The sequence below is a fragment of the Bos taurus genome, chromosome 25, assembly GCF_002263795.3.
Source record: "Bos taurus isolate L1 Dominette 01449 registration number 42190680 breed Hereford chromosome 25, ARS-UCD2.0, whole genome shotgun sequence".
In the NCBI taxonomy this organism is placed as follows: Eukaryota; Metazoa; Chordata; class Mammalia; order Artiodactyla; family Bovidae; genus Bos; species Bos taurus.
Genome location: NC_037352.1, coordinates 1,374,995 through 1,398,804, shown reverse-complemented (window position 1 = coordinate 1,398,804; position 23,810 = coordinate 1,374,995). Strand labels below are relative to the sequence as shown.

Below are 23,810 nucleotides of genomic sequence, written 5' to 3'. Positions count from 1 at the left end.
CACTCATCTCACATGCTAGTAAAGTAATGCTCAAAATTCTCTAAGCCAGGCTTCAACGGTATGTGAGCGGTGAACTTCCAGATGTTCAAGCTGAATTTAAAAAGGCAGAGGAACCAGAGATAAAATTGCCAACATCTGTTGGATCATCGAAAAAGCAAGAGAGTTCCAGGAAAACATCTACTTCTGCTTTATTGACTATGCCAAAGTCTTTGATTGTGTGGATCACAACAAACTGGAAAGTTCTTCAAGAGATGGGAATACCAGACCACCTGACCTGCCTCCTGAGAAATCTGTATGCAGGTCAAGAAGCAACAGTTAGAACTGGATTTGGAACAACATACTGGTTCCAAATTAGGAAAGGAATACATCAAAGCTGTATACTGTCACCCTGCTTATTTAACTTATATGCAGAATACATCATGCAAAATGATGGGCTGGATGAAGCACAAGCTGGAATCAAGATTGCCAGGAGAAATATCAATAACCTCAGATATGCTGATGACACCACCCTTATGGCGAAAGTGAAGAACTAAAGAGCCTCTTCATGAAAGTGAAAATGGAGAGTGAAAAAGCTGGCTTAAAACTCAACATTCAAAAAACTAAGATCATGGCATCTGGTCCCATCACTTCATGGCAAATAGATGGGGAAACAATGGAAACAGTGAGAGACTTTACTTCCTTGGGCTCCAAAATCACTGTAGATGGTGACTGCAGCCATGAAATTAAAAGATGCTTGCTCCTTGGAAGAAAAGCTATGACCTAGACAGCATATTAAAAAAAGAGACACTACTTTGCCAACAAAGGTCTGTCTAGTCAAAGCTTTGGTTTTTCCAGTAGTCGTGTATGGATGTGAGAGTTGGACCATAAAGAAAGCTGAGCACTGAAGAATTGATGCTTTTGAACTGTGGTGTTGGAGAAGACTCTTGAGAGTCCCTTGGACTGCAAGGAGATCCAACCAGTCAATCCTAAAGGAAATCAACCCTGAATATTCATTGGAAGGACTGATTGAAGCTGAAGGTCTGATAATTTGACCACCTGGTATGAAGAACTGACTCACTGGAAAAGACCCTGATGCTGGGAAAGATTGAAGGCAGGAAGAGAAGGGGACAACAGAGGATGAGATGGTTGCATGGCATCATCATGTCATGGTTGATGGACATGAGTTTGAGCAAGCTCTGGGAGTTGGTGATGGACAGGGAAGCCTTGCATGCTGCAGTCCAAGGGATCTCAAAGAGTCGTACATGACTGAGCAACTGAACTAAACTGAAGACTAAATAAGTTAGTGTATGTAAAATGCTTAGACTCAAGTACTTAGTATATAATCAGTATCAGTAATATAAATGTCGAGGTATAGCAATTTCATTGGCATTCATATGTGGCAATATATTTGTTGTATTAAGTCTATTCTGCTTTTACAGCTTGAATTTTAGATTACAATTACTTTTCTCTCCCTTTAGAATGCAAGAAGATTTTAACATATGAATTAACTGTATTGCAAAGAAATATAAAACTTCCTTGAAACCAGATACTGAACCAGCATCTACACCAAAGATGTGCCCAACAGATGTTGTTAAAGAGATAACTGTGTATAAATACATGAAAAGATGTCAGCTTCACTATTTTTAAAAATATTTATTTATTTATGGCCGTGCTGGGTCTCTTTGGCTGCACACGGGCTTTCTCTAGTTCTGGCAAGTGGAGGCTTCTCTTTGTTGCAGTGCACTGCGGTGGCTTCTCTTGTGCTCAGGCTCCAGGCATGTGGCTCAGTAGTTGTGTCATATGGGCCCAGCTGCTCCTCAGCATGAGGGAACCTCCCAGACGAGGGATCAAACTAGCGTCCCCTGCACTGGCAGGCAGACTTCCAACCACTGGACCACCAGGGAAATTCCAGTTTCCCTATTAATCAAAGAAATACAAATTAAAAAGACCACAGCCACAATACCCAGTGTTGACTAAGGTGTGGGCGAAAAGGTTTTCTTTAACACTCTTGTTAAGTACAAATTATTATATCCTTTCCCTTAGGCAATTGGGCAAAAAGTATCAAAATGTAAAGTACAAACTATTTAATCAGTTTCACTTCTAAGACTTTTCCTAAGGAAATAAACAAGTGTGAACTGTTGTGTATGGAGGATATTCCTTGCATCATTGTTTCTAGTAGCAAAGCATTAGAAACCTGTGTAACATCTAGGGGAGTATTGGGCTCCACCCAGATCTCTGGTAGGCACCTAACCCTCAACTTCTATGAAGGTTGGAGAATTACCCTGGGGGAAGTTACGGGAGAAGTGAAAATTGAAAGTGAAATAGTTAGTCATTCAGTGTGGGACACTTTGCAACCCTATGGCACACAAGGTGAGGGGTGGGAGGAGAGAGAATGAACATAGCAAATGTCAGCAATTGTTGAATTTAATGCAGGGTGTATGGAGTTTGTTGCATTAGTCTCTCAATTTCATAGTAGGTTTAAATTTATTCAAAATAAAAGTTGAGGAAAATGTAGTTTCTGAGTATTAGGACTATTGTGATTTTACCAACATCAGGAATTGTGAGAATTGGTGTCTCTCTTTGATTCTTGCAGCCAGGGAGTTTGTGTGCTGCACCTGCGATGCTGACAGCAACCGTCTGTGACAAAGCTTGTGCCACCACTGGAGTGAACACTGATACTGGGGGCTCCGTACATTCTCTGGGTGCTGGCTTGTCCACCCAAGGGCCACATGCAGACACTACTCCTGCCGTACCTTTAGCTTGCTTTCAGATCTGTCAGCTTTGGTAAACTTGATTCAGTTGGACCTTGTATCTGATAGTTTTACTAATAAACTCTCAATAAAAGCACACCCTTGATTCAGCTCTTCCACTTAGGGGAACCTAGCCAAAGGACAAAGTCTATTAATACTTTCTGGCTTCTTTTGGTTATTAAGGTTCCGTGTGCTCATGCATGCTCAGTCACTTCTGACTCTTTGCGAGCCCACAGACTGTAGCCCACCAACCTCCTCTGTCCATAGAATTTTCCAGGCAAGGGTACTGAAGTGGGTTGCCATTTCCTACTCCAGGGTATCTTCCTGACCCAGAGACTGAATCCGCGTCTTCTGCCTTGGCAGGCCGATTCTTTACCACTGAGCCCCTGGGACGCCTCCTTAGCCAAAGGGAACAACAACCAGCAAATAGTTAAAGATGATCTCAGCTGCCAGAAACGGAGGGCTGACTTCACAGCAAGCAGTCACTGAAAATAGTTCAGAAATGTGCCAATACGGGAAGACAGTTCATACTGTATGGTATGAACAAATTTTATTTAAAAGATCACAATTACATCTGCAGATTTGGAAGAATGCACAACAAAAGCTTAACTTGGACCATCTTTGGGTGTATGGAATTTAGGGTGTTCTGGCTTTTGGGCTTATGCATAATTTCTGAATCTTCTATTAAAAATATCTATTGCTTAAGCATTTAAAAAAGAACTCTTATTAAAAGATAAAAGGGAGTTCCCTGGTTGCCTAGTGGTTAGACTTCTGGGCTTTTGCTACTGTATCTCGGATGCAGTCAAAAACAAAAAAGATAAAGGAAGATTGTTGTTATTGTTCAGTCACTAAATTGTGTCCAACTCCAGGTGAAGAGGAAAGAAGATAGTGTGATGTTTTAGAAACAAATCCAACTCTGACACTTCCTCATAATAAATTATAAATTGGGGCTTTCAGAAGACCTAAATGTTTGAACTTTCTAATGTATCTACTTCAAAGATGCAGCCTGGAGTGTGGTCACAACTTTAGGTTTTCCACACTTAGAATGAAAAAACAAGGTCCCAGTGTATAGCACAGGGAACTTTATCCAATCTCCTGGGGTAAACCATAATGGAATGTATATATGAGTAAATCTGAAGCACTTTGCTGTATAGCAGAGATTGGCACAACATTATGAATCACTATATGCTAAAAAACGGGGGGGAAAAAGACTTCAGGTTTCTATCTTGGGATGGCTGTGTTACATTATGGCTCTGCCACTTCAGGCTGGCTAATCCCTGTCTCTGTAACAGGGATGGTAGTAATAGTACCAGCTTTGTTGAGGATTAAATACTACACAGAAAACTCTTGGCACAGTGCCTAGTAGTACTAAGTGCTCAATAAGCGTTAGGAGCTAGCAGGTGCCTTCTGTTCAGGTTAACAGCAGGAGCCCCTGCCTAGGCCTAAAGGACTCCACCAGGCACCCTGACAGCTGTGCACCTCACCTAGTATTTTGCAGAGAAGGGTGTGTGAGTGCTCAGTTGTGTCTGACTCTTTGCGACCCCATGAACTGTAGCCTGCCAGGCTCCTTTGCCCATGGGATTCTCCAGGCAAGAGTACTGGAGTGGGTTGCCATACCCTCCTCCAGCGGATCTTCCCCAATGAGGGATCCAACCCACGTCTCCTGCATTAGCAGGCAGATCCTTTACCCCTGAGCTACCTGGAAAACCCAGAGAAGGGGGCAGGGGAAAGTAAAAGCAGCACTCCCAGGCCATTTTACTTCCCTGAAGCTTCCTTATCACGGGGTGTGAGGTACAGGTGCTGGTCAACTCTGTTAATAAAGCACAGCGCTCAGGAAACCAAAGGCCAAAGACCAAGGTCTGAAGCTCCTTAGTGAGGATGTGTCCCTCATAACCACTACTGGGGGGAAAAAGTACACTTTTAGACCACACAAAAGATAGCATTATTTATTTAGGAAACAACAGTTTAAAAATTATCCCCCAAACTCAGACTCTATGGGCCAGAATACACACCCTAACTAAATGAGTGAGGTCTTCATTAATTGCTCACTTATTAAATAAAACTTTAAGTTAACTGACTATGTGTAGTAGCGTTTCTCCATATTTCCGTGATAAGAATCACTTGGAGTGCCAGAGATTGAGTCCATTAAATAACACATTGCGCCTGGGATGGTCCAGTAATTGGACATTTTTATTTTTACAAATACCTCCCGATGGTTTTCACGATCATAAAGGAACTTTGGGAAACCCTGATGAAACGTGTTCTTCCACTTCCTTTGCAGATTTTAAGTCTTGAACACGTGGTCCTTGAGTGACCCACTGAAAAGTCTAATCCAGTCCAGTTTTAGAAAAAGAAAGTAAGTCTTTTGAACATCTTGATTTCCTGTTTCCTAGGAGACACTGTTTTGCATTTCCATTTCTGGCCCAGCTCGTCTAGGTCAGGTTTTCTCCGAGGGTCCATCTTCCTTGGGTTGAGGCATAGCAACCCAATCATTTTTAAAAATTGGTTTCTTATTAAAGGATTGTCACGTTTAGTTAAATAACCATTGCTTGATTTTGTCTCTCGTTTCCTTTCCCCCTGAAACGTATGTTAAGAAGTTAGGGTGCTTTGTATAATATACACTCAATATTCTGGCCTCTCCACCTTAAACTTCATACTGAGGACGCCATGTATGCCGGCCTGGATCTCATCATTTTCTTTAACGGGTCCCACTCCCTTTGGCGTCCCGGTCAAGATAATATCTCCTTCTTCCAAGGTCATGATCTTAGAAACGTAGCTGATGATGTAGGGGATGGAAAAAATCATGGAGGATGTCTCACCCTCCTGCCTGAGTTCGCCGTTGACCTTGAGCCAGAGCTTCAGGTTGTGAGGGTCAGGGATCTTCTCTTTGGGCACGAAGGCACTGACCGGGCAGGAGGCCGTGAAACTCTTGGCCAGAGTCCAGGGCAGCCCCTTCTTCTTGCACTCGTCTTGCACGTCCCTGGCGGTCATGTCCAGGCACAGGGCATAGCCGGCCACGTAGTCCATGGCCGCGGCCTCCGAGACGGCGCGGCAGCGCTTGCCCATCACCACGGCGAGCTCGAGCTCGTGATGCAGGTTGCGGGTGTAGGCGGGCACGAGCACCGGCGAGCCCTCGGGGGCGTAGGCGGTGGACGGCTTCAGGAAGAGCACCGGCTCGCTGGGCGCGGCGCTCTGCATCTCCCGGACGTGGTCCGCGTAGTTCCGGCCCACGCACACGATGTTCTTCCCCCACTCCCAGAAGCGGGACAGCGGCCTGCTGGCGGCCATGCTCCTGCCTGCTGCATGGAGTCACGTGGACCCCGCCCGGCCGGCCACGGACGCCGACGGCTGGCCGGAGAGGACCAATTACCTCGGGGCGCCGGACCGCGGACTCCACCGGGTGCCCGGAAGTCGCGGCGCTCGTCCTGTAGGCAGCGGCTGTCCAGTGGCTGCCCCGGGGCTGCCGGGCCCGGTGCCCGCAGAGAGGCGGCGGCTGGAGCAGGTGCCTCCCGGATCGCCCTCAGGTCCTCAGCGGGGCAGGGTCAGGTGTGGACGCGGGCACTGATTGGCCGGGAGACAGGGCGAACGGCGGATAGGGGCTGGGACGCGGGCGCTGATTGGCCGGGGGGAGGGGCGGGCGGCGGGCACGGGCTGGGACGCGGGCGCTGACTGGCTGGGGGCGGGGCGGCAGGCGCTGATTGGCCGCGGTGTGTAGACGCCTGCGGGTGCAGCCCGCCCCTCGCGCCGCAGCCCCCGCCGCAGCCTGCCCGCCGCCCCGGTCATGGTGCTGGGCCGCGGGCTGCTCGGCCGCTGGAGCGTCGCAGAGCTGGGAGCCGTCTGCGCTCGTCTCGGCCTGGGTAGGTGGGCCGGGGCGGGGCTGACGCGGGGCCGGGAAGGCCCGGGCGCCCAGGGGCTGGCCTGTCAGGGCCCTGGGACAGGGCAGCCGGCCCGCGGAGGCGAGGCGAGCCGCCCGGCCGGCGTCGTAGCCGGGCTAACGGCGGTTGGGCCGGTCGGGCTCCCCGAGGCGGTCCAGTGCGGGGCCCGCACAGGCGGGGCTGCCGTGGCTGACGATGTTTTTTATTGACACAGGATTGTAAGCCCTCGCTGACGCCGGCGGGCAGGCCTATTGGGGTCGAGCAAAGGCTACCCAGCAGTTGAGTCAGACTTTGAGAGGGCTGAAGACAGAGTGGGGTAGCTTGTCAGCTGGGGGGTGCTAACGGATTTGTGCTAGGTAAGGAAATGTGTGTTGCGGGGGCGCTCGGGGGGCCCCGTCTCGGGACCCCTGCTTTCCCGGGGTCTGCCTGGCAGCCAGCGAGCGCCCCCCCCCGTCCTCCCGGACTGCGGGGGTCGAGGGCTCCCCCACACGCATCCGCCCCCCCCCGCCCCGCCCCAGCCCATGCAAGCCCGGCACTTGTGAAGCCCTGGGGCGTTGCACCCGTGTCTGAATCCGCACGGCGTGCGTGCTGTGTGTGCTCCACGAAGTGGATCCCGGCTTTTCACGTGAACTGTGGCCGGCGAGTTGCTGGACCCTTGCCCTCCCTAGTTCTCCTATCCCGGCCTCTAAAACGGGAGGCGTTGGACAGCCTGACCTCCTGGGCCCTGATCGGACAGCTGTCAGATTCGATTTTCACCCAATTGCCTCTTGCTTGCTTAAAATATTTTGACCTTGATTTTGAAATCGCCTTTTATTTCCTGATACCTTATCAGGCTGATGTAGCAACAGGGGTGGTAGGTTAAGCTGAGATTTTGGAGCAGTGAGCCGAGTGACCACGGGGCCCTGGGTGGGGAGAAGGAGCAGGTGGAAGCCCTCCTTGGCCGTGTCCTGACCTCACCCAGAGCAGAGGGTGTCTGGAGTGCGTGGTGTGCCACCATATCTAAGGAAAGAGCTGGGTTTTTCCACGTAGGGACCCGTTAAAGGGTCAGCTGAGTTTCTGTGTTGGGAGGCAGACAGGTGGTGGAAATGGGACTGGAGGGGATCAGCAGGAGTGTGGCTGCCTTATTCAGAGGGGGGCTCAGCCCTCTGCTGTGGTGAGGAAGGAGCTTCCCAGGTCCAGAGAAGCCGGACGCCATGTGTCTCAAGACTCGGCCCTGACTCTGCTTCGTAGTCCTCCTGGGGTTCAGATTCTGGATACTGGGGCTGAGAGCAGGTGGCATAGCCCAGAAACCCAATTGTAGAAAAATAGGTTTTCTTGCCGAGCCTGAGGAGAAGGGCCTGGATAAAGCCCAACTGGTTGTCACACCTGTGTCCCTTAATGCTGAAGTTCAGGCAGTTCCCTGGGCATGGCAGATGACTGCGAACTCTGCATCAGAGGTGTCCTGTCAGTCAGCCAGTCAGTCTGTCTGTCAGTCAGCCAGTCACTCACTCAGTCTGTCAGTCAGTCAGTCAGTGTGTCGATGCCGCCCACTTTCTGGATCCCTTTCCTGGAGAGGCCCCATCCTAGCACCTACCAGACTAAATAGGGGTTTCGTTGTGGAAAGTATTTTGGCCCCTGTGTCTGGGGCGCAGGATGCTTTTGCCCTGTGGTCGCTCCCAGCCCACCCTGGCTGCCTCCTTTGCCTCAGTTGGACAGTGGTTCTGTGTCCTGCACACTTGAATCTCAAACAGATGTGGCCAGCTCTCCCATATCTCAGGCTGTGCTGGAGGGGTTTTATACATCATCCAGATTTCAAGTCCCTGCCATTCGAGAGTGAATCTGCTTTCCTTCTCTGGTGCGTGACCTGAGAAGGGCTCTGAGTCGCTGCAGGGGACTTGGGCTCCCTTAGCTCGCAGAGGGGGAGAAGAGCCCGCCTGGCGCTTTCACTCTGGGTTTCCTTCTTTGTGGTCTTTCTCTGAGTCAGGTGTGAAGAACCCCAGAGCTGACTGTAGGCGCCTCTCACAGAGGTTTGAATTGCAGTTACACTGGCTGTCGTGTCCTTTTAGAGCCCTCGAGAAAGAAAAGAGGGACCCTAAGTGTGAAAGAGCCAATTTCCACGAATATGAACATGAGCTGTGTTCTGTATTCTCCTCATGGATGTGGTTAATGAGGGTATCCTCTTTTCTAAGAAAACTTAGAAAACCTCTCATGTCGAGGCTCTGCACATTGCGTCCCTAGGATCTTGCTTCTGCGGATGCCTGTCCTGCGGGGCTAAGCGCTGGCTTTGAAGTCTCGGCCCAGCATGGCCTCGTGTGGACGCTGACTGGAACTGCACTTTGTCTTCAGGTCCAGCCCTGCTGGGAAGCCTCCACCACTTGGGTTTAAGGAAGAGCTTGACCGTGGATCAGGGCACCATGAAGGTGGAGTTACTGCCGGCTCTGACCGACAATTACATGTACCTGCTCATTGATGAGGACACCAAGGAGGCGGCCATTGTGGATCCGGTGCAGCCCCAGAAGGTGGGAGGCCAGGCCCAGTGCCCCTTTTCCATCTCCTGATGAGTTTGCTAACCCAGGGCCCTTGCAACCTGGCCAAAGCTAAACAGAAATTAACCCATTTGGTTTTTGAAAAAGGAACTAGTGTCCCGCCACTCAGTTATCAGGGCAAAGGAACAGTGAGGGGCTGGAGGCCACCAAAGGCTTTGGTGTGGAGAGGAAGGGCTCCTGTGTGCAGAGAACCTGGGCAGGAGAGGCAGCGGCCCTTCCAGCGCCACCACCTCCTCCAGGCTTTGTGCCCCTTGGCACTGCCTTCAGGGGGTGGTCTTGGCTGGAGGGGCTTGGAGAGGTCGTGCCCCACGGATCACAAAAGAAAAGGCCTTCTTGTCGCCCTGCCCTCCTGGAGTCTGGGCGGGTGGGCCAGCTCCCTGGGCACCCCTGCCCGCAGGCTGATGCATGGGCCTGGGCCGGGGCGTGACCAGCCTGTGAGCTGCCGCCTGTTTGGTTGCAGGTGGTGGAAACGGCGAGGAAGCACGGCGTGAAGCTGACCACAGTGCTCACCACCCACCACCACTGGTGAGTGCTCCGGGGCCCAGCCTCCTCTGTGCCAGCAGGGCCCCTGGGGCTCGCAGCTGTGCTGCACATGCCCCGAGGAGGAGCGTCCACCGGGTGGGCTGGCCGGGGTGTGCAGGTTCCTGGGGGACCCCCGGGGGGGCCTGGCAGCCTTTTTCCCCTCTGTGACTGTGAGCTGCGGGTCAGCCCCAGCGGGCCTCTGACGGGGCTTCCAGGCACCTGCCTCTGCGCTGCTGCCCCGCGTCCCTCAGGCCTAGTGACTCGGGGGCCCTGAGGGCAGAGGCTCACACCAGGGTCCTGGGGCCGTGAGTGGGCCTCTAGCAACATCTTTGCAAGCTCTTGAGCTTGTGTGGTGGGAAGCTGGCCTCAATATTGGAGAGTAAACTGGTCTAGACGTTAGTGTTTTTGAAAATCAAGCTGTCATTTTTGAAGAGTTTGTGATTTTTTAGATACTTGAAAGCTAAAGGATGGAAAAAGCTCTGATGTTTGGGTCTTAGGCCTAGAAGTGCCTGCCCAGGGCCCTGTTGAAACTTTTGAGGCTCTTCAAAGCTAGGAAAAAAATCTTTACTTGGCTCTGAATATTCTTTTCCAAATAACTGCCCAAGGGCAGCGAGCGTCTTTGAACCTGCTCCTGTGGCGCTTGGCTGAGCTCGGGGCGTGTCCCAGGGTAAAGGGAGGCCTTCCAACATCTGTGGGAGTGTCGTGTGGACGCGGTTGGCCAGAGTCTGTTAAATGTTGGAGACTTGTTGGTTGATGTAACTGCAGACCTTTGGGGTGGCTCAGCCTCCGGGGCCTCAGGCATTACTTCCTGATTTAGGGGCTCAGGCCTGCGGTGGCTCCTGGGTGCCCTGTGGCTGCTCTTGGGATCTCTGCCCGGTGTGGCCTCTGTGGGCTGCGGGGCCTCCGCCTCCCGACTTCTCCCAGTGTGACTTTCTTGCACTGAGAAACCCCTGCGTCACACGTGGCTTTTCCCACATTGGGGTGCCTTACAAACTAAACCAGGACCCAAACTGAGCTGCAGGGTGTGGCCCGTGCCACCTTGCCACTTACAGGTGGCGTTTCCCAGGTCAACACTGAGTGTGCTTCACGGTTGGCTCGGCCTGCGTGTATCAGCCCCACAAGGAGGGCCGAGGGTGGCCTGCTCTTATCTCAGAGCCCCGCTGTTGCCGGGCCTGTGGGTGAGTGTGTAGTGAGGAGCAGGTGTGCCCTGGTGATTGGAAAGCCCCCGCCTCAGCCTGGAAAGGCTCATCTTCAGGCACAGGACACCCCAGCCCTGCCCTGCATTCAGGGCCCCACAGGGCTTGTCCTGGTGTGTTTCTCCCCCAGCAAGCCCGTGGCATGGAGCTCTTCTCTTGAACTGGGCAGTGTAGGGAGCTCCTGTGTGCGTGTCCAGGGGGCGCCTTGCTGCTGGCTGCACCATTGAGCCTCCTGGGGAGGTCGTTCTGAACTGGCCTGTCCCTTGGTGACACTGCCCCTGGCAGCTGGGTGGTGGTGGTTTAGGTCTGCTCAGAGTGGGCCCGTCTGGGCTGTGAATCAGAGTCACCTGACGGCTTTTCAAACTTGGCCTGCAGGGCGTGCCCCAGGCCCAGGGCCTCAGGGTGCCCAGGGCATCAGCGCGCGCGTGGCTGGGGGTCAGGCCTCGCTGTTCCCAGACCCCAGGTGACTCTGGTGTGCCTGAAGCCTGGGAGCCGGGAGCACAGGAGTCATTCAGGGCATGCAGTTTGCTCCATCTGCTCCAGAAGCTTCAGCAGCAGCACGGCGGGGCATGGCAGGGCCCTCTCATGGGGACGGGGTGTCTGAGAACGTTCTTCTCAGCAGAACCAAATGATGGACAAGAACAGGAAGATGCTTTTCTGCTTCAGAGAAACATAACTGGGCAAAATAAAAACTCCATTTGGTCACGGCGTGGAAGTGGGCACACCCCCTGTGTATCAGCAGCAGCCCCAGCTCCCCCTTTCTGACCTCCAGGGACCACGCTGGCGGGAACGAGAAGCTGGTCAAGCTGGAACCTGGGTTGAAGGTGTACGGGGGTGATGACCGGATTGGGGCCCTGACTCACAAGGTCACACACCTGTCCACACTGCAGGTGAGGAGGGACCGACAGCAGGGCTCAGGTGTGGTCCTGCTGGGCTCCAGGCCCTGTGCCCGCTGCCTCCTGGCGGTCCCCTGGCTCGCCCCTGGGACCCAGAGGGGCACTGAGGGCTCAGCTGTGGAGACAGCCCAGCCTGCACATAGGCGGACGCGCTCCAGGGCCTGCCTGGCCTGCACAGTCCCTCTGCCGAGAGTCTGGCGCGCAGGTCAGTGTGCAGATGGTGACTGGCCGAGGGAGAAGCCAGAGGTGTGGCTTTGAGGCGCCTGGTGGTTCAGTCGCTCAGTCGTGTCCGACTCTTTGTGACCCCATTGACTGTGGCCCACCAGGCTCCTCTGTCCATGGACTTCTCCAGGCAAGAATACCAGAGTGGGTTGCCATTTCTTCTTCCAGGGGATCTTCCTGACCCAGGGATCGAACCCGGGTCTCCTGCCTCACAGGCAGATTCCTTACTGACTGAGCCACCAGGGAAGCCCTTGAGACGCCCGGGGACACGGAAATACAGACTCTATGGAATCCTCTTTCACATCAGGGGTGGATTTCTCGGGAGGGGACCACAGTGAGGTTATATGGGAGGGTGGCCTTGGCTCAGGAGAGGCAGCTGGGGCGTCTGGGCAGCGTGTCAGGACGTGTGTGGGCAGCAGCTGCCACACAGTGGACCTGTTAGCACTTGGTGACCCAGGTAGAGGGCACACAGAAACATCAGTTCAGTTTCGGGTAGGTTAGAACGTTTCTGAGGTAAAGACTGGGGCTGGGGTGGAGGTGGATAAGGGAACAATAGGCCAAGCAACTAAGAGAAAACCTTCTTCCCCACAAGACGCCTGGTGCAGACTTGGCCTGGCTTTGAGGAAACAACAGGGTCAGCCCTCTGGTTGGGCACACCAGCAAGCACCGGCTCACGGGGGTCCCTGCACCTCCAGGCCTGGGTCCCGTGGTCACCAGCAAGTCCCACCCTCACGGGGTGGAGCCGCGGCTGGGGAAGCCCCATCGCCCTTGATGGCAGCTCGCACCGGGGGGCTGGCGGGGTCTGGGAGAACCTGTGGGCCTGCAGACAGGCCCCCACACGCAGGGACACAGGCTGGTGTGCACTGTGTTTCAGGTGGGGTCTCTCCATGTCAAGTGCCTGTCGACGCCGTGTCACACTTCCGGACACATCTGTTACTTTGTGACCAAGCCCAACAGTCCCGAGCCGCCCGCTGTGTTCACAGGTGAGTGTAGAGTGCTCAGGTGTGAGCTGCGGAGCCTGGCATTTTTTGTAAACCTCTGGGCAGAGCAGAGAGCGTGTCCTGCCAGGCAGACTGTGCTGGCCCTGTGTGGGCCCCAGCGCTTGGGGTAGAGCCTGGGCCTCGGCACAAACACACCCAGGGGCCAGGCAGCCCTGGTGGGCACTGGGCAGAGTGTCCCCTCCAGGCTGGGCTTCAGTCCCATCTGCAGGGCCCCTGGGAGCTGTGGTCCTGTATGAGGGGTCCCTGGAGGGTCCAGGCGGGGCTGGTGAGATGGTGGGCGTTTGGCAGGATGGTGCTGGCTGTCAGAATTTAGGGATCACAAGATGGCCTGGCCTGGGAAGGGCTGCTGGGCAGGTGGGGAAAAACTTGGGTTTGGCGGGTGGTCTGAGAGCCAGGGCTGATAGGAATGGGCAGTGAGGGGAGCAGCCGGGCTTGCGTCTGAGCAGCTGCTTGGGGCCTGGTGGGGCCAGTCAGTGCGGCGGGAGGTTAAAGGTATGGAGAGGGTGGCACCGAGACTCAGGGGGGCCCTGGGCCCTGTCGGGTGGGGGGCAGGTCTGGGGCTGTGGCTGGGTCAGCGCAGGGGGCAGTGAGGAGCCTGGCTGTGGAGCTGAGCAGCGGCCCTAATGGGGGCGTGCGCGGCCAGCAGCCCTCCAGCTCCACGCTGTCCTGCCTCGCAGGTGACACCTTGTTTGTGGCCGGCTGCGGGAAGTTCTATGAAGGGACAGCGGATGAGATGTACAAAGCCCTGCTCGAGGTCCTGGGCCGGCTCCCTGCAGACACGGTAGGCAGTGTCCTGTCTGCTCGCCAGTGGCAGCAAGACCCTCACCTCCTGCTGAGCCCTCGGGCCAGCTCCCCACCCGGGGTCTCTCAAGCCTTCCTGCATTGGGAGGAGCGGGACAGTAGAAGCATTGCTTCTGGAAGCATGTTTTTTTCCTTGAATGTACTTTTTATTGTCATTTAACATACACACCTGCAATGCAGGAGATGTGGGTTCAGTCCTTGGGTTGGGAAAATCCCATGGAGATGGAATGGCTTACCCACTCCAGAATCCTTGCCTGGAGAATCCTATGGACAGAGGAGCCTGGTGGGCTGCAGTCCATGGGGTCGCAAAGGGTCAGGCACGACACACACAGGACGTGCGCTTACCTTGAGGGACGTCTCACGGGTGCTGCCCCCAGACGGGCCCAGGCCCCTCACGCCACCTCTGAGGGGCTGGAGGGTGGGTTCACAAGCCTCCTCAGAGCTGGCGGGTTTGGCTCTGTCCTCAGAGAGTGTACTGTGGCCATGAATACACCATCAACAACCTGAAGTTTGCTCGCCACGTGGAGCCCGACAACACTGCCGTCCGGGAGAAACTGGCCTGGGCCAAGGTGAGCGGGCTGCAGGCGGAGGGTCATGTGGGCTGGGTGCCGTGAGGCCGCTTCCCGGGAGCACAGCGCTCGCAGTATTGGCTCCAGAGCAGGTGGAAAGGGCTCCCTGGGACAGCAGGCAGCAGCAGACCAGGTGGGTTCCAGCCCAACGTGGAGCCAGAGCCTGGGCTGTCTCCCTGAGATCCTTTCTGACTCAAGGGTCTGGGCTGGGCCTGGGATCCTTATCAGCCAGCAGCCAGGGGAGGCCGCAGCAGCAGGTGCCGGCCCCTGTCCGCTCGGGGAAAGCACCTTGGAGGCTGCTTGTCTGAAAGGCATTATTTCTGCCTTGGCCCCCAGCGTGCCCCGTGGCTCGTCCCACGGTCACGTATTGTCCTGCAGGCATTTTCTGTAATTCTCAGATGAAAGGTCTCGTACACATTGTCAGATGTGTTCCGAAACAGTTCATGTGTATGGATTTTATTGGAAATGATTATCGAGTCTTTAGAAATATTGATTTTTGTATTTTGATCTTGTGTCCTTGTGACTTTGCTTGCCTCAGTCTAGCATCTTTTTCATAGATTCCTTAGCACACAATCATGCCATCAACATTAAGATAGTGTTGTTTCTTCTTTTCCAATATATTTCATTATTATTTTGCCTTATTGCACTGGCTAAGCTCTCTTGGACAATGTTAAGTAGACATGGTGAGAGTGGACACCTTTGGCTCGTTCCCAGTCTTAGGGGGAAAGATTCAGTTTCACCATGAAGCTAATTGCTTTAGTTGTGAGTTCTTTTAAAGTATGTTTATCAAGTTGAAGTTCACATACATCCCTGGTTTTCTGAGAGCTTTGTCATGAGTAGACGTTGAATTTTGTCAAATGATTGTTCTTCATCTATTATGTAATCATGTATTTTTTTTCTCCCTTACTCTTATTAATGTGGAGAAGTGTATCAGTTGGTTTCAAATGCTACACCAACCTTGCTTTCTGGACAAACCTTAGTCATGGTGGTGTCTATTTTTGTGTCTGTGTTCTTAAGAGATGTTGGTCCGTAGTTCTATTTTTCTGTCGTGTCTTTGGTCTTAATGTGAGGGTGGCGCTGGCCACAAAAAAGAAGAGTTGGCAGCGCCTCCTGCTGTTTACTGAGTGTTTCTGCGGTTGTTATTATTTCTTCCTTTAGTGTTTGTTAGGATTCACTAATGAAGTCTTCTGGACACTGAATTCTTTTTTGTGGAAAGATTTTTTTGTTATGAATTGATGTTTTTAATTTGTGTAGGGCTGTCAGATTTTCTTCTGGGCTATCTTTTCTTGAGTCAGTTTTGTTAGCAACTAGTGTCTTTCAAGGAATTTCATCAAGGTTTTCAAACTTACTGACAGTTTTTAGTTTCCCTTTTTATTTTCAAGTTTGTTGAAGTTTAGTTCACATGTAAGAAATTGCATCCGTTTAAAATGAACTGAGTGAATTTTGACAGATTAAATGACTCCCCCTATGTTTAAGACCTAGAACATCTCCACCCCCAAAGCTTCCTGTCTCGTTTTCTCTGCCTTGCTCCAGGATGCCATTAGAACTTAGTTCACGTTTTCTAGAATTTCATATAAATGAACTATACAGTGTACTCATATCTTTTTTTTTTTTTTTTTTTTACCAAGCAGAATAATTTTGAGATTCACTCATGTTGCTGCCTGTATCAGTTCATTCCTTTTCATTGCTGAGTGGTTTTCCTTTGTTCGACCATACCACAGTTTGCTTATGCATCACCTGTCAATAGACGTTTTCTAGTTACTGGCTGTTGTGAGTAAAGTTGCTGTGAACGTCTCTGTGCAGGTCTTTGTGTGACACGTGGCTGTGTTGTTTTTTATCCCCACCAGTGAAACAGGAGCACTCTGGGTGCTCCACGTGTGTCGATCTTCTCATTTTAGCCATCTTCATGGGCAGGCAGTAGTGTTTCATTGTGGCTTTAATTTGCATTTAATCTAATAAATTTAACAATTTATTATAATAATTTAATAACTTTAATAATTTGCATTTAATTTAATAAATTTAATTTAATTTCCTTAGTGCATAATAATTTTGACCATCTTTCCATGTGCTTATTGGTCATTTTGTTTAGTGTTTATTGAGATTTTCTCCCCATTTAAAAAACTTGATTGTCTTCTTGTTGAATAATAGTTTTTTTTTTAAAGTTTATTCTAGATACAAGTTATTTTTCAGATACATGTATTGTGAAGTTTCTCATTCTGTGACTTGCCTTTAATTTTATCAATACTGTCTTTTCCAGAGCAAGCAAATTCTTTTACATTAAATTTTGATGATGTACAGCGTGTTTTCTTTTGTAGTTCATACTTTTTATCTCCCATCTAAGAAAGTTTTGCTTTGCCAAGGTCAAAAAAAAAAAAATCTCCTGTTTTATTTTGGAAGCTTTATAGTTTTAACTTTTAGATCAGTATGACCTAATCCACCCCCTCCAATATCTGCTAGATCTGTAGTGATCCTCCCCTCTTTTATGTGGCTGTACTGGGTCTTAGTTGCTGCTGGAGGGATCTTTCATTGCAGCATGTGGGATCTAGTTCCCTGACCAAGGATCAAACCCAGGCCCCCCGCATTGGGAGTATGGACTCAGCCCCTGGACCACCAGGGAAGCCCCTGAAGGCGTCCTGATGCCACTGCTCACAGTGTGGGTGGGAGTGGGACCCTTGGGAATGAGGGCTCCTGATGGTCAGGAAGCCTGAGCACAGCTGTTGACAGCGGCTCTCCACTCCTGGGCCCTGTGGCCCTCAGGGTGAGCCCAGCAGTAGAAGGGCAGGGGCTGTGGGGCGGGTGGAGACCCTCAGCTATTAACTCTGACCTTCTTCCTGTAGGCGTCTCTATAGCAGTGAACAGTTGTCCAGACGTCCCCGTCTGCATCTTCTCTCCATCTGCCCTGGTCAGTGTTGATCAGGAGCGAAGGCGTCCTGAGTGGAGGTGGCGAGCTGTCTGAGCACCCTGTGATGACAGCCGCCCTCTGGGGGGTGTCACCCCAGGGAGGGTTCCTGGGAACTGGCTGCCCCACCGTTCTTGGCAGTGAGGTGCTCACGAACCACGTGCTGTCTTTGGGGTGGGGCTGTGCTTTCTGTTTCCTGGCTTTTTGCTGGTTGTGACTTCCGTCATATAAAACATAAGCTTTGTATTAATGACAGAAAGCCCCCTGTCCCCCTGCACCTCTGGGTCGTGGTGGGTCGTGGTGGCGGCCGGAGCGCTCGTGCCCCTCTCCACGGGCAGGGAAGGGCCTGTGTTCACGCTGACCGTGTGCTCACTGGATCTTCTCAGGTGGACGACGTGTGAAGGCTTGCTCAGCTGTCCCCTTTAGAAGCTCCCGCACTAAAGCAACCCGCTTGTCTTGCAGGAGAAGTACAGCATCGGGGAGCCCACGGTGCCATCCACCATCGCCGAGGAGTTCACCTACAACCCATTCATGCGAGTGAGGTGAGGGCGCGGGCGTCCCTGCTGCGCAGCACGCCGGGCAGGGTCCATGCCCCCGACTCTCCTTAGAGGGCGGCCAGTGAAGCAGATGCTATTTCTTAAAGTGAGCACTGTTCTTGGTGCCCTGGAGAGGGTGTGGGTCCTTTCTGACCCTGGGTCATGATTGGGAGGTGATGAGACTTGTGCCTGGGGTGCCTCCACGTGCTGGGCGGTGCCGGACGCCAGTGTGGAGCGGGCGTCACTGGGTCACAGCGGAGCTGGCTCGGCCAGCGCATTTCCCGCAGAGGCGAACGCCCAGGCTGTCCACTGGCTGCCGCCGCCTGCAGGCCCTCTTCTCCCCTGGCGCCTCTGGGAGGGGTGGTGGGGCCGTGGGTCTGGGTGCAGCCTGCAGCCTGGCGCTTGGCTTCGCAGGGAGAAGACGGTGCAGCAGCACGCGGGCGAGACGGAGCCTGTGGCCACCATGAGGGCCATCCGCAAAGAGAAGGACCAGTTCAAGATGCCGCGGGACTAGCGGCTGCGGGGCCTCCCGGGCACTCAGTTGTGCCGGCTGACTCTCCGGCCAGGACTGCAGGAAGTTCTGCCTCGTTTAATTTTAAATTAATTGCAGAGCGCTTTGCTTGTGTTATCAAATGTTCTAATGCATATTTATAAGAGAAATTTAGAAAGTGTTTATTCCCGGGAGCTCTGCTTGCAGACCGCGTGTTGTCGCCGACCTTTTCATGGGCGCCCCTACAGTTGCCGTGTGAAGCCCCCACACGACACCGCAGGAGGAGCTGCCCCCACTGGCCCCGGCCAAGCCAGCACGCCCTGGTTGGGTTCCCAGAACAAGGCCCCCATTGGGGTGGGCACTCCCCCTTTTCCTGCCCCTGCAAACGGACACCTGGCATCACCACCCCCTCCCTGCCCCTCCCCAGTACCTCTAGAGGAAGCCTCCTCTCGCGGCTCGTGTCCAGTGTCGTGTGTGTGCTGACGTGCAGTGGGATCCCAGGCCAGGTGCAGCATGGGGCGGGGTCTGGGCGCTGTCCCTGTGAAGGCCGCCCGTCCTGGGACATCACCTGCTGCGGTGATGCCCCCCTTGACGTCTCCTCCAGATGGGTCACGGCACAGCGTGGTTGTCGCCGTCTCCCTGGATCCCTCAGGTCCTGTCCTGGCCGAGCGGGCCCGCGTCACCCCACAGCCGCCTGTGTGGGCTCCCCTCCAACCACAGTGCTTTCTCTGTGGAGCCCGAGCTCCCTGGAGACCTGGAGGGAGTTTGCATGGGCCCTCCTGGTGCTCCCCATGGTTTTATACCAGCAACTGGACATGCGGGTGCAGGAACCTCAGGACGTGGGAGTCGCATCCGTCCCTCCAGGCGGCTGGTGTTGGCAGCCCCTCCCAGGGATGCTGAGCTCCGCCAGCAGCACAGCGATCACACGAGGGTGAGCGCTTCTCCCCAGAACCCGCTGCCAGAGGCCCCTGTCCCTCAGCACGCCGGGCCCATGTCCCTCATCTATAGAAACGTGAGGAGGAACACGCACACCATCCTGCCCCTCTCCTCGTCCTCCGAGAGCCCGGGGCACTCAGCAGGGAGCGCTTCTCTTTGCACACTTGCGATGGTGCTGCCTCCAAGCAGTGGGGCGAGTCCTCACTCTGCCGCGCTGGTACCCCGTGGCCACAGGCCCTGGCGGCGGCTGAGCTGGGGACGCGGGGCTTCCTTCTCAGCATCTCCGCTGCGCTCGGGGCGCCTGCCCCACGTGCCGGACACCCTCGTCCTCGCTGGTCTGGGGCCACAGAAGGTGCCTGGCTCCTGACCACCTTCCACAGCTCACTGGCCACTGGGATTTCCTTCCTGGGGCCGCTTCTGCTCCTGGGTTTCTTCACTGGTTGCTACCAAGTCTTTGTTACTAATCACTAGGAATCCTTTGTTTCACGTTGCATATTTTATGATTTCTTTGTTTCTGTGTTTGCAGTCTTCTAGTTTGATGCTGGTCTCACCGTCTGGTGTCTGTTAAAGGAATTCTTGATGTTGTCGAATGTATATTTTTTCCTTCATGAAAAATGGTTTTGTGTTTAGCAGCCTGTTTAGCAACTCTTTCCCACCTCTGATGCCGCCCTGTAATCTGACCCAGTGGCTTCCGGTTTGTGGTTCTTGTTGCCGAGCTGTTTGTGCTGCTGTCTGAGGGATTGACGCCTCACGTCCCAGCCCCTCTGCACCACCCGCCGCCCTAGCGAGCCGGCACCCAAGGGTCCAGCCTGCTCTGCGGCCCTCCATCCCGTCCATCTGTCTGTCCGTCTGTCTGTCTGTCTGCTGACGCTGCCTCACAGTCCCCATACGGTTCTTCAACCCCAAGATTGCGGCCCAGCCTCATCCGTCAGGAGAGTCCTGGCTCTTTGCTCTTCTGTGTAAAGACCAGGGTGTTCGTTGTCCGGCATCTGGGATGGCGTAATGTCGACTCACTAGGCTGGGAAGAAGTGACTTTTTGTGATCTGAAGTGTTTCCAATTATGAGGACGCTGCTCATCCATCCGTGTGGGCCTCTAGAGCCGTGCGTGCTGTGCGCAGGGCACAGGTCAAGTCTGACATGTCTCCAGCGTGTGGGGCGTCCTAATGCCAGGAGCCGGGCCATCATGCAGGAGTTGGGTGGAGAGGCTGGGGCCGGGCGTGAGGGGTGGGTCGAGCAGGGCGGGCTGGCTGTGTTGCCGGGGGATCCCCGGGCCCTGGAGGGCCGGCAGCAGGGCTGGGGGCTGCTGGCGCGTCTGCCCGGCCCAGCACGCGCTCCTCAGGCCAGGCAGCTTCCAGCGCCCAGTCACATGCTCCCGGGCGAGGCCCCGCTTCCTTGGCACGTTCTCTTCTCTGGGTCTAGAGATGAGAAGGGAGCCTGGAAGCCACCTCACTGCTGGGGGAGTCTGTAGAGAAGGAGACGCTAGTCTGAGCCTGGTGCATTCTGTTGTGGGAATTTTAAAAACAGTGATCCTGTTTTTTAATGGTGAGAAGAGCTGTTGCCTCCAGCTGCTTTTGGTAGCTTACTTCCTTTCCTACATTTTCAAATCCGGCCTGTTGTGTTCTCTCGTCTCTGCTGTGGCATTTGTCTTCCCTGCTCCTTCCAAGCAGAGCCCGTTGCTGTCTGTCCTCTGGCTTTGGGGTCCTGCTTCCTAGCTCCTCAGGGGTCTCTGATTCTTCCTCCTGAGAAAAAAAGGAGAGGCTTTCCTGGACCACCCACTTCTAGGGACATTGGTTCTTAGTTGGGGCAGCAGAGAGTCCTGGGGAAGAACTGGATCTTAGATATGGGAGTGAGCCTGGCCTGGGTGCTGTGGATCCAGAAAGGAAGGCTGATTCTACAGCCATGCTGCCCCCAGAGTACATGCGCCTGTCCCACGCTGCCCCCAGGGTAGGTGCGCCTGTCCCATGCTTTCCCAGAGTACACGCACCTGTCCCACGCTGCCCCCAGGGTACGCATATCTGTTTTTCTCTGGCTCTTGCAGCTCAGAGTCATCTTATTCTTGGTCAGCATATTTTCTTAAGCCAGAATCTTGACTTCTTAAGGTCCCAATAATCTCTCTCTCTTTTCTCTGATTTCTGTTCTAATCTTCTATTGAAGAAATGAGTATGTCATGTCTACTTTAAATGGGCAAAACTGAAAGGGAAAATGGGTAGTTTAGCAATAATGGAGATTCTTTAATAGTCCAGTTGATAACAGGACGCTATCACTCAATCAAACCTACTTACAGAACATTCCTCCAACATTTCCAGGTGCTCATGGAACATTGTCCAGGACAAATGATATCTTCAGCCCATAGATCACAATGAATTCTAAAGAACATACTTTGTATAATTCCAAACTCCAGTTACATTAGATAGCTACAACACAGTGAAGTCTGGAAAAACCCAGATGTTTGGAAGTTAACACATCGAACTACTGTGTGCGTCAACCAGAAGGGAAATGAACACAAAATGTGTGGGATGCAGCTAAGCAGTGTAACAGAAGAAGGCCTCAAAAAACCCGGGCTCCTGCCTTAAAACACAAAAGGAGAGAAAACAAAACCCAAAGGAAGCAGAAATAATGATTAGCAAGGAGTCAGTGCAACAGAAAACAGTGGTTTTTCGCTGACCAACAAAATATTTACACACGAATTACCAAAATGATGATTTTTGAAAAGGGGCACATCCTATCAATCCCAAAGAAATGACCAGAACTTGCAAAGGAACGCTAGGGGAGCGGTGCCAACAAATTAGATGAAATGGACACATTCCTTCAGTTGATTCAACAGAAGTCTTAAGGCTTCATGCAAAAGAAAGCTCAGGGCCATATGGCTTCACCAGTGCATTCCGCTAGTAATGCTAATAATCACTCACAAACTCTTCCAGAAAACACAGGAGGGAACACTTCCCAATTCACTCTACAAGGCCGTTATCCCAATACCCAACAAAACCAGAGATCAATGTCCCTCGTGAACACAGGTGTAAAGTCTTTAAAACGTTAGCAATCCGAATACAGTGACATTCCACAGCACAGACAGGTGGGATTTATAACCGGAACACAAGGTTGACTGAACATCTAAAATAATAATAAACCACGGTCATAGAACAAAGGACAAAATCATCTCAATGGATGCGGGAAACTGTGACAAAATCCCATACCCGTTTGTGGTTTAAAAAAAAAAAAGTCAACAAACCTGGAATCGAAGGGAGCCTCTTGGAATTGATAAAGGACATCTGTTTAATCTCCAAATGCTGCTGTATCAAGCCATGACAACTCAGTTGTTTGAAGTGGCACAGATATATCACCTGCCAATCGAGAGGTCGGAAGTCTGTCAGGAGTCTCACTGGACTGTCAGCAGAGCTGCTTCCCTCTGCTCCAAAGGGAGAATCTGTTTTCTTGCCCTTCCCTGCTGTGCGAGGCACCTGAGTCCCTAGCTCCTGACCCTCCTCCTCCATCTTCAGAGGTGAGCAGCTGGGGGCCAAGTCCTCTCATGGCCTGGAATTATAGTGGGGCCACCTGGAAATCCATGTTTGTTTCACCGTCTCCAGGTCAGTTGATCAGCAGCCTCAGTTCTGCTCTGCCACGTGACCCGACATATTCGTGATTCCAGGGATAAGGACATGTGCAACAGTGGCTGGCAGCGTTATTCTGCCTGCGACACTGTGGATCAGAGACGTAAGCCAGCGTCGTAATTCACGGTTAGTGATGGAATGCTTCTCACTGAAGTCAGGAACACAGCAAGGATCTCTGCTCTTGCCACAGAAGGCAGTGCACACACTGAAAAGGAGGAAGCGAGAATGTCCTTATTCACAGATGGTGTGATATTACATAGGGCTTCCCTGGTGGCTCAGCTGGTAAAGAATCCACCTGCACTGCGGGAGACCTGGGTTCGATCCCTGGGTTGGGAAGATCCCCTGGAGAAGGGAATGGCTACCCGCTCCAGTATTCTGGCCTGCAATAGTCTGTATAGTCCATGAGGTTGCAAACAGTTGGACACGACTGAGCAATGGCTTATCCTAGGGAATCCAGCTACACACACCTGGGACTAATTAGGAAGGTCCTGGGAAACCCGATCACCAAGAGAAACCTGCCGTATTTGTACATAGTGAAAACAATCTGAAAAGGAAATTAAAAGAGCTGCGCTCAGGGACTTCCCTGGTGGTCTAGTGGCTAAGACGACACGCTCCCGATTCAGGCCCAGGTCTGATCCCTGGGCAAGGAACTGGCTCACACGCTGCAATTAAAGATCCTGCACGTCACTACTAAAGACCTCAGACACTACAGCTGAGGCCTGGCACAGCCACATACATACATACATGTATGTATATTTTAAGAAGGAAAAAACCGGCTCCATTCATATAGCATCAAAACTCATAAAGTACTTAGAAATTATCAAAAGTAGTACAAGATTTATATACTGCAAACTACCAGAAAAAAAAAAAAAAAAAACTGCTAAGAGAAAGAAAATGTAAGTAAATAGATTCTATATTCCTTAAAGATTTTTGTGATCTTGGGTTAGGCAAAGAGTTTAGACACCACATCAAAATCATAAGCCATGAAAGAAAAAAACTGATACA

The 23,810-nt window shown here is 52.6% G+C and overlaps 3 protein-coding genes across 4 annotated transcripts in view; 2 read left to right on the top strand and 1 right to left on the bottom strand.

Moving 5' to 3' along the window:
- The window catches only part of MEIOB (meiosis specific with OB-fold), a 43,464-nt gene extending 40,636 nt beyond the window's left edge, over positions 1 to 2,828 (top strand). Inside the window, exon 14 of the mRNA XM_059881489.1 lies at positions 2,573 to 2,828. The gene's annotated coding sequence lies outside the window, so the exon portion shown is untranslated. The remainder of the gene's footprint in view (positions 1 to 2,572) is intronic.
- A 1,833-nt stretch (positions 2,829 to 4,661) lies between these two features.
- FAHD1 (fumarylacetoacetate hydrolase domain containing 1) lies at positions 4,662 to 6,286 on the bottom strand. The gene has a single exon (NM_001075400.1). The coding sequence runs from the start codon at positions 6,015 to 6,017 to the stop codon at positions 5,352 to 5,354; it is 666 nt and encodes a 221-aa protein (NP_001068868.1). The 5' UTR covers positions 6,018 to 6,286; the 3' UTR covers positions 4,662 to 5,351.
- A 166-nt stretch (positions 6,287 to 6,452) lies between these two features.
- HAGH (hydroxyacylglutathione hydrolase) lies at positions 6,453 to 18,455 on the top strand. Of its 2 annotated transcripts, none has more exon segments than NM_001035274.1 (9): positions 6,453 to 6,586; positions 8,930 to 9,102; positions 9,590 to 9,654; positions 11,620 to 11,737; positions 12,840 to 12,948; positions 13,644 to 13,747; positions 14,235 to 14,336; positions 17,698 to 17,777; positions 18,186 to 18,455. In NM_001035274.1, coding segments are annotated over 9 exon segments (927 nt in total). In that variant the 5' UTR covers positions 6,453 to 6,510; the 3' UTR covers positions 18,286 to 18,455.
- Positions 18,456 to 23,810: the final 5,355 nt, after the last annotated feature.

Excerpts from the sequence above, each read along its gene's own strand:
- FAHD1 (NM_001075400.1), bottom strand. The coding sequence starts at position 6,017 with ATGGCCGCCAGCAGGCCGCTGTCCCGCTTCTGGGAGTGGGGGAAGAAC.
- HAGH (XM_059881229.1), top strand. The coding sequence starts at position 8,998 with ATGAAGGTGGAGTTACTGCCGGCTCTGACCGACAATTACATGTACCTG. Across the intron at positions 13,748-14,234 it reads GCCGGCTCCCTGCAGACACG|AGAGTGTACTGTGGCCATGA; the intron begins GTAGGCAGTGTC and ends CTCTGTCCTCAG. Across the intron at positions 14,337-17,697 it reads AGAAACTGGCCTGGGCCAAG|GAGAAGTACAGCATCGGGGA; the intron begins GTGAGCGGGCTG and ends CTTGTCTTGCAG.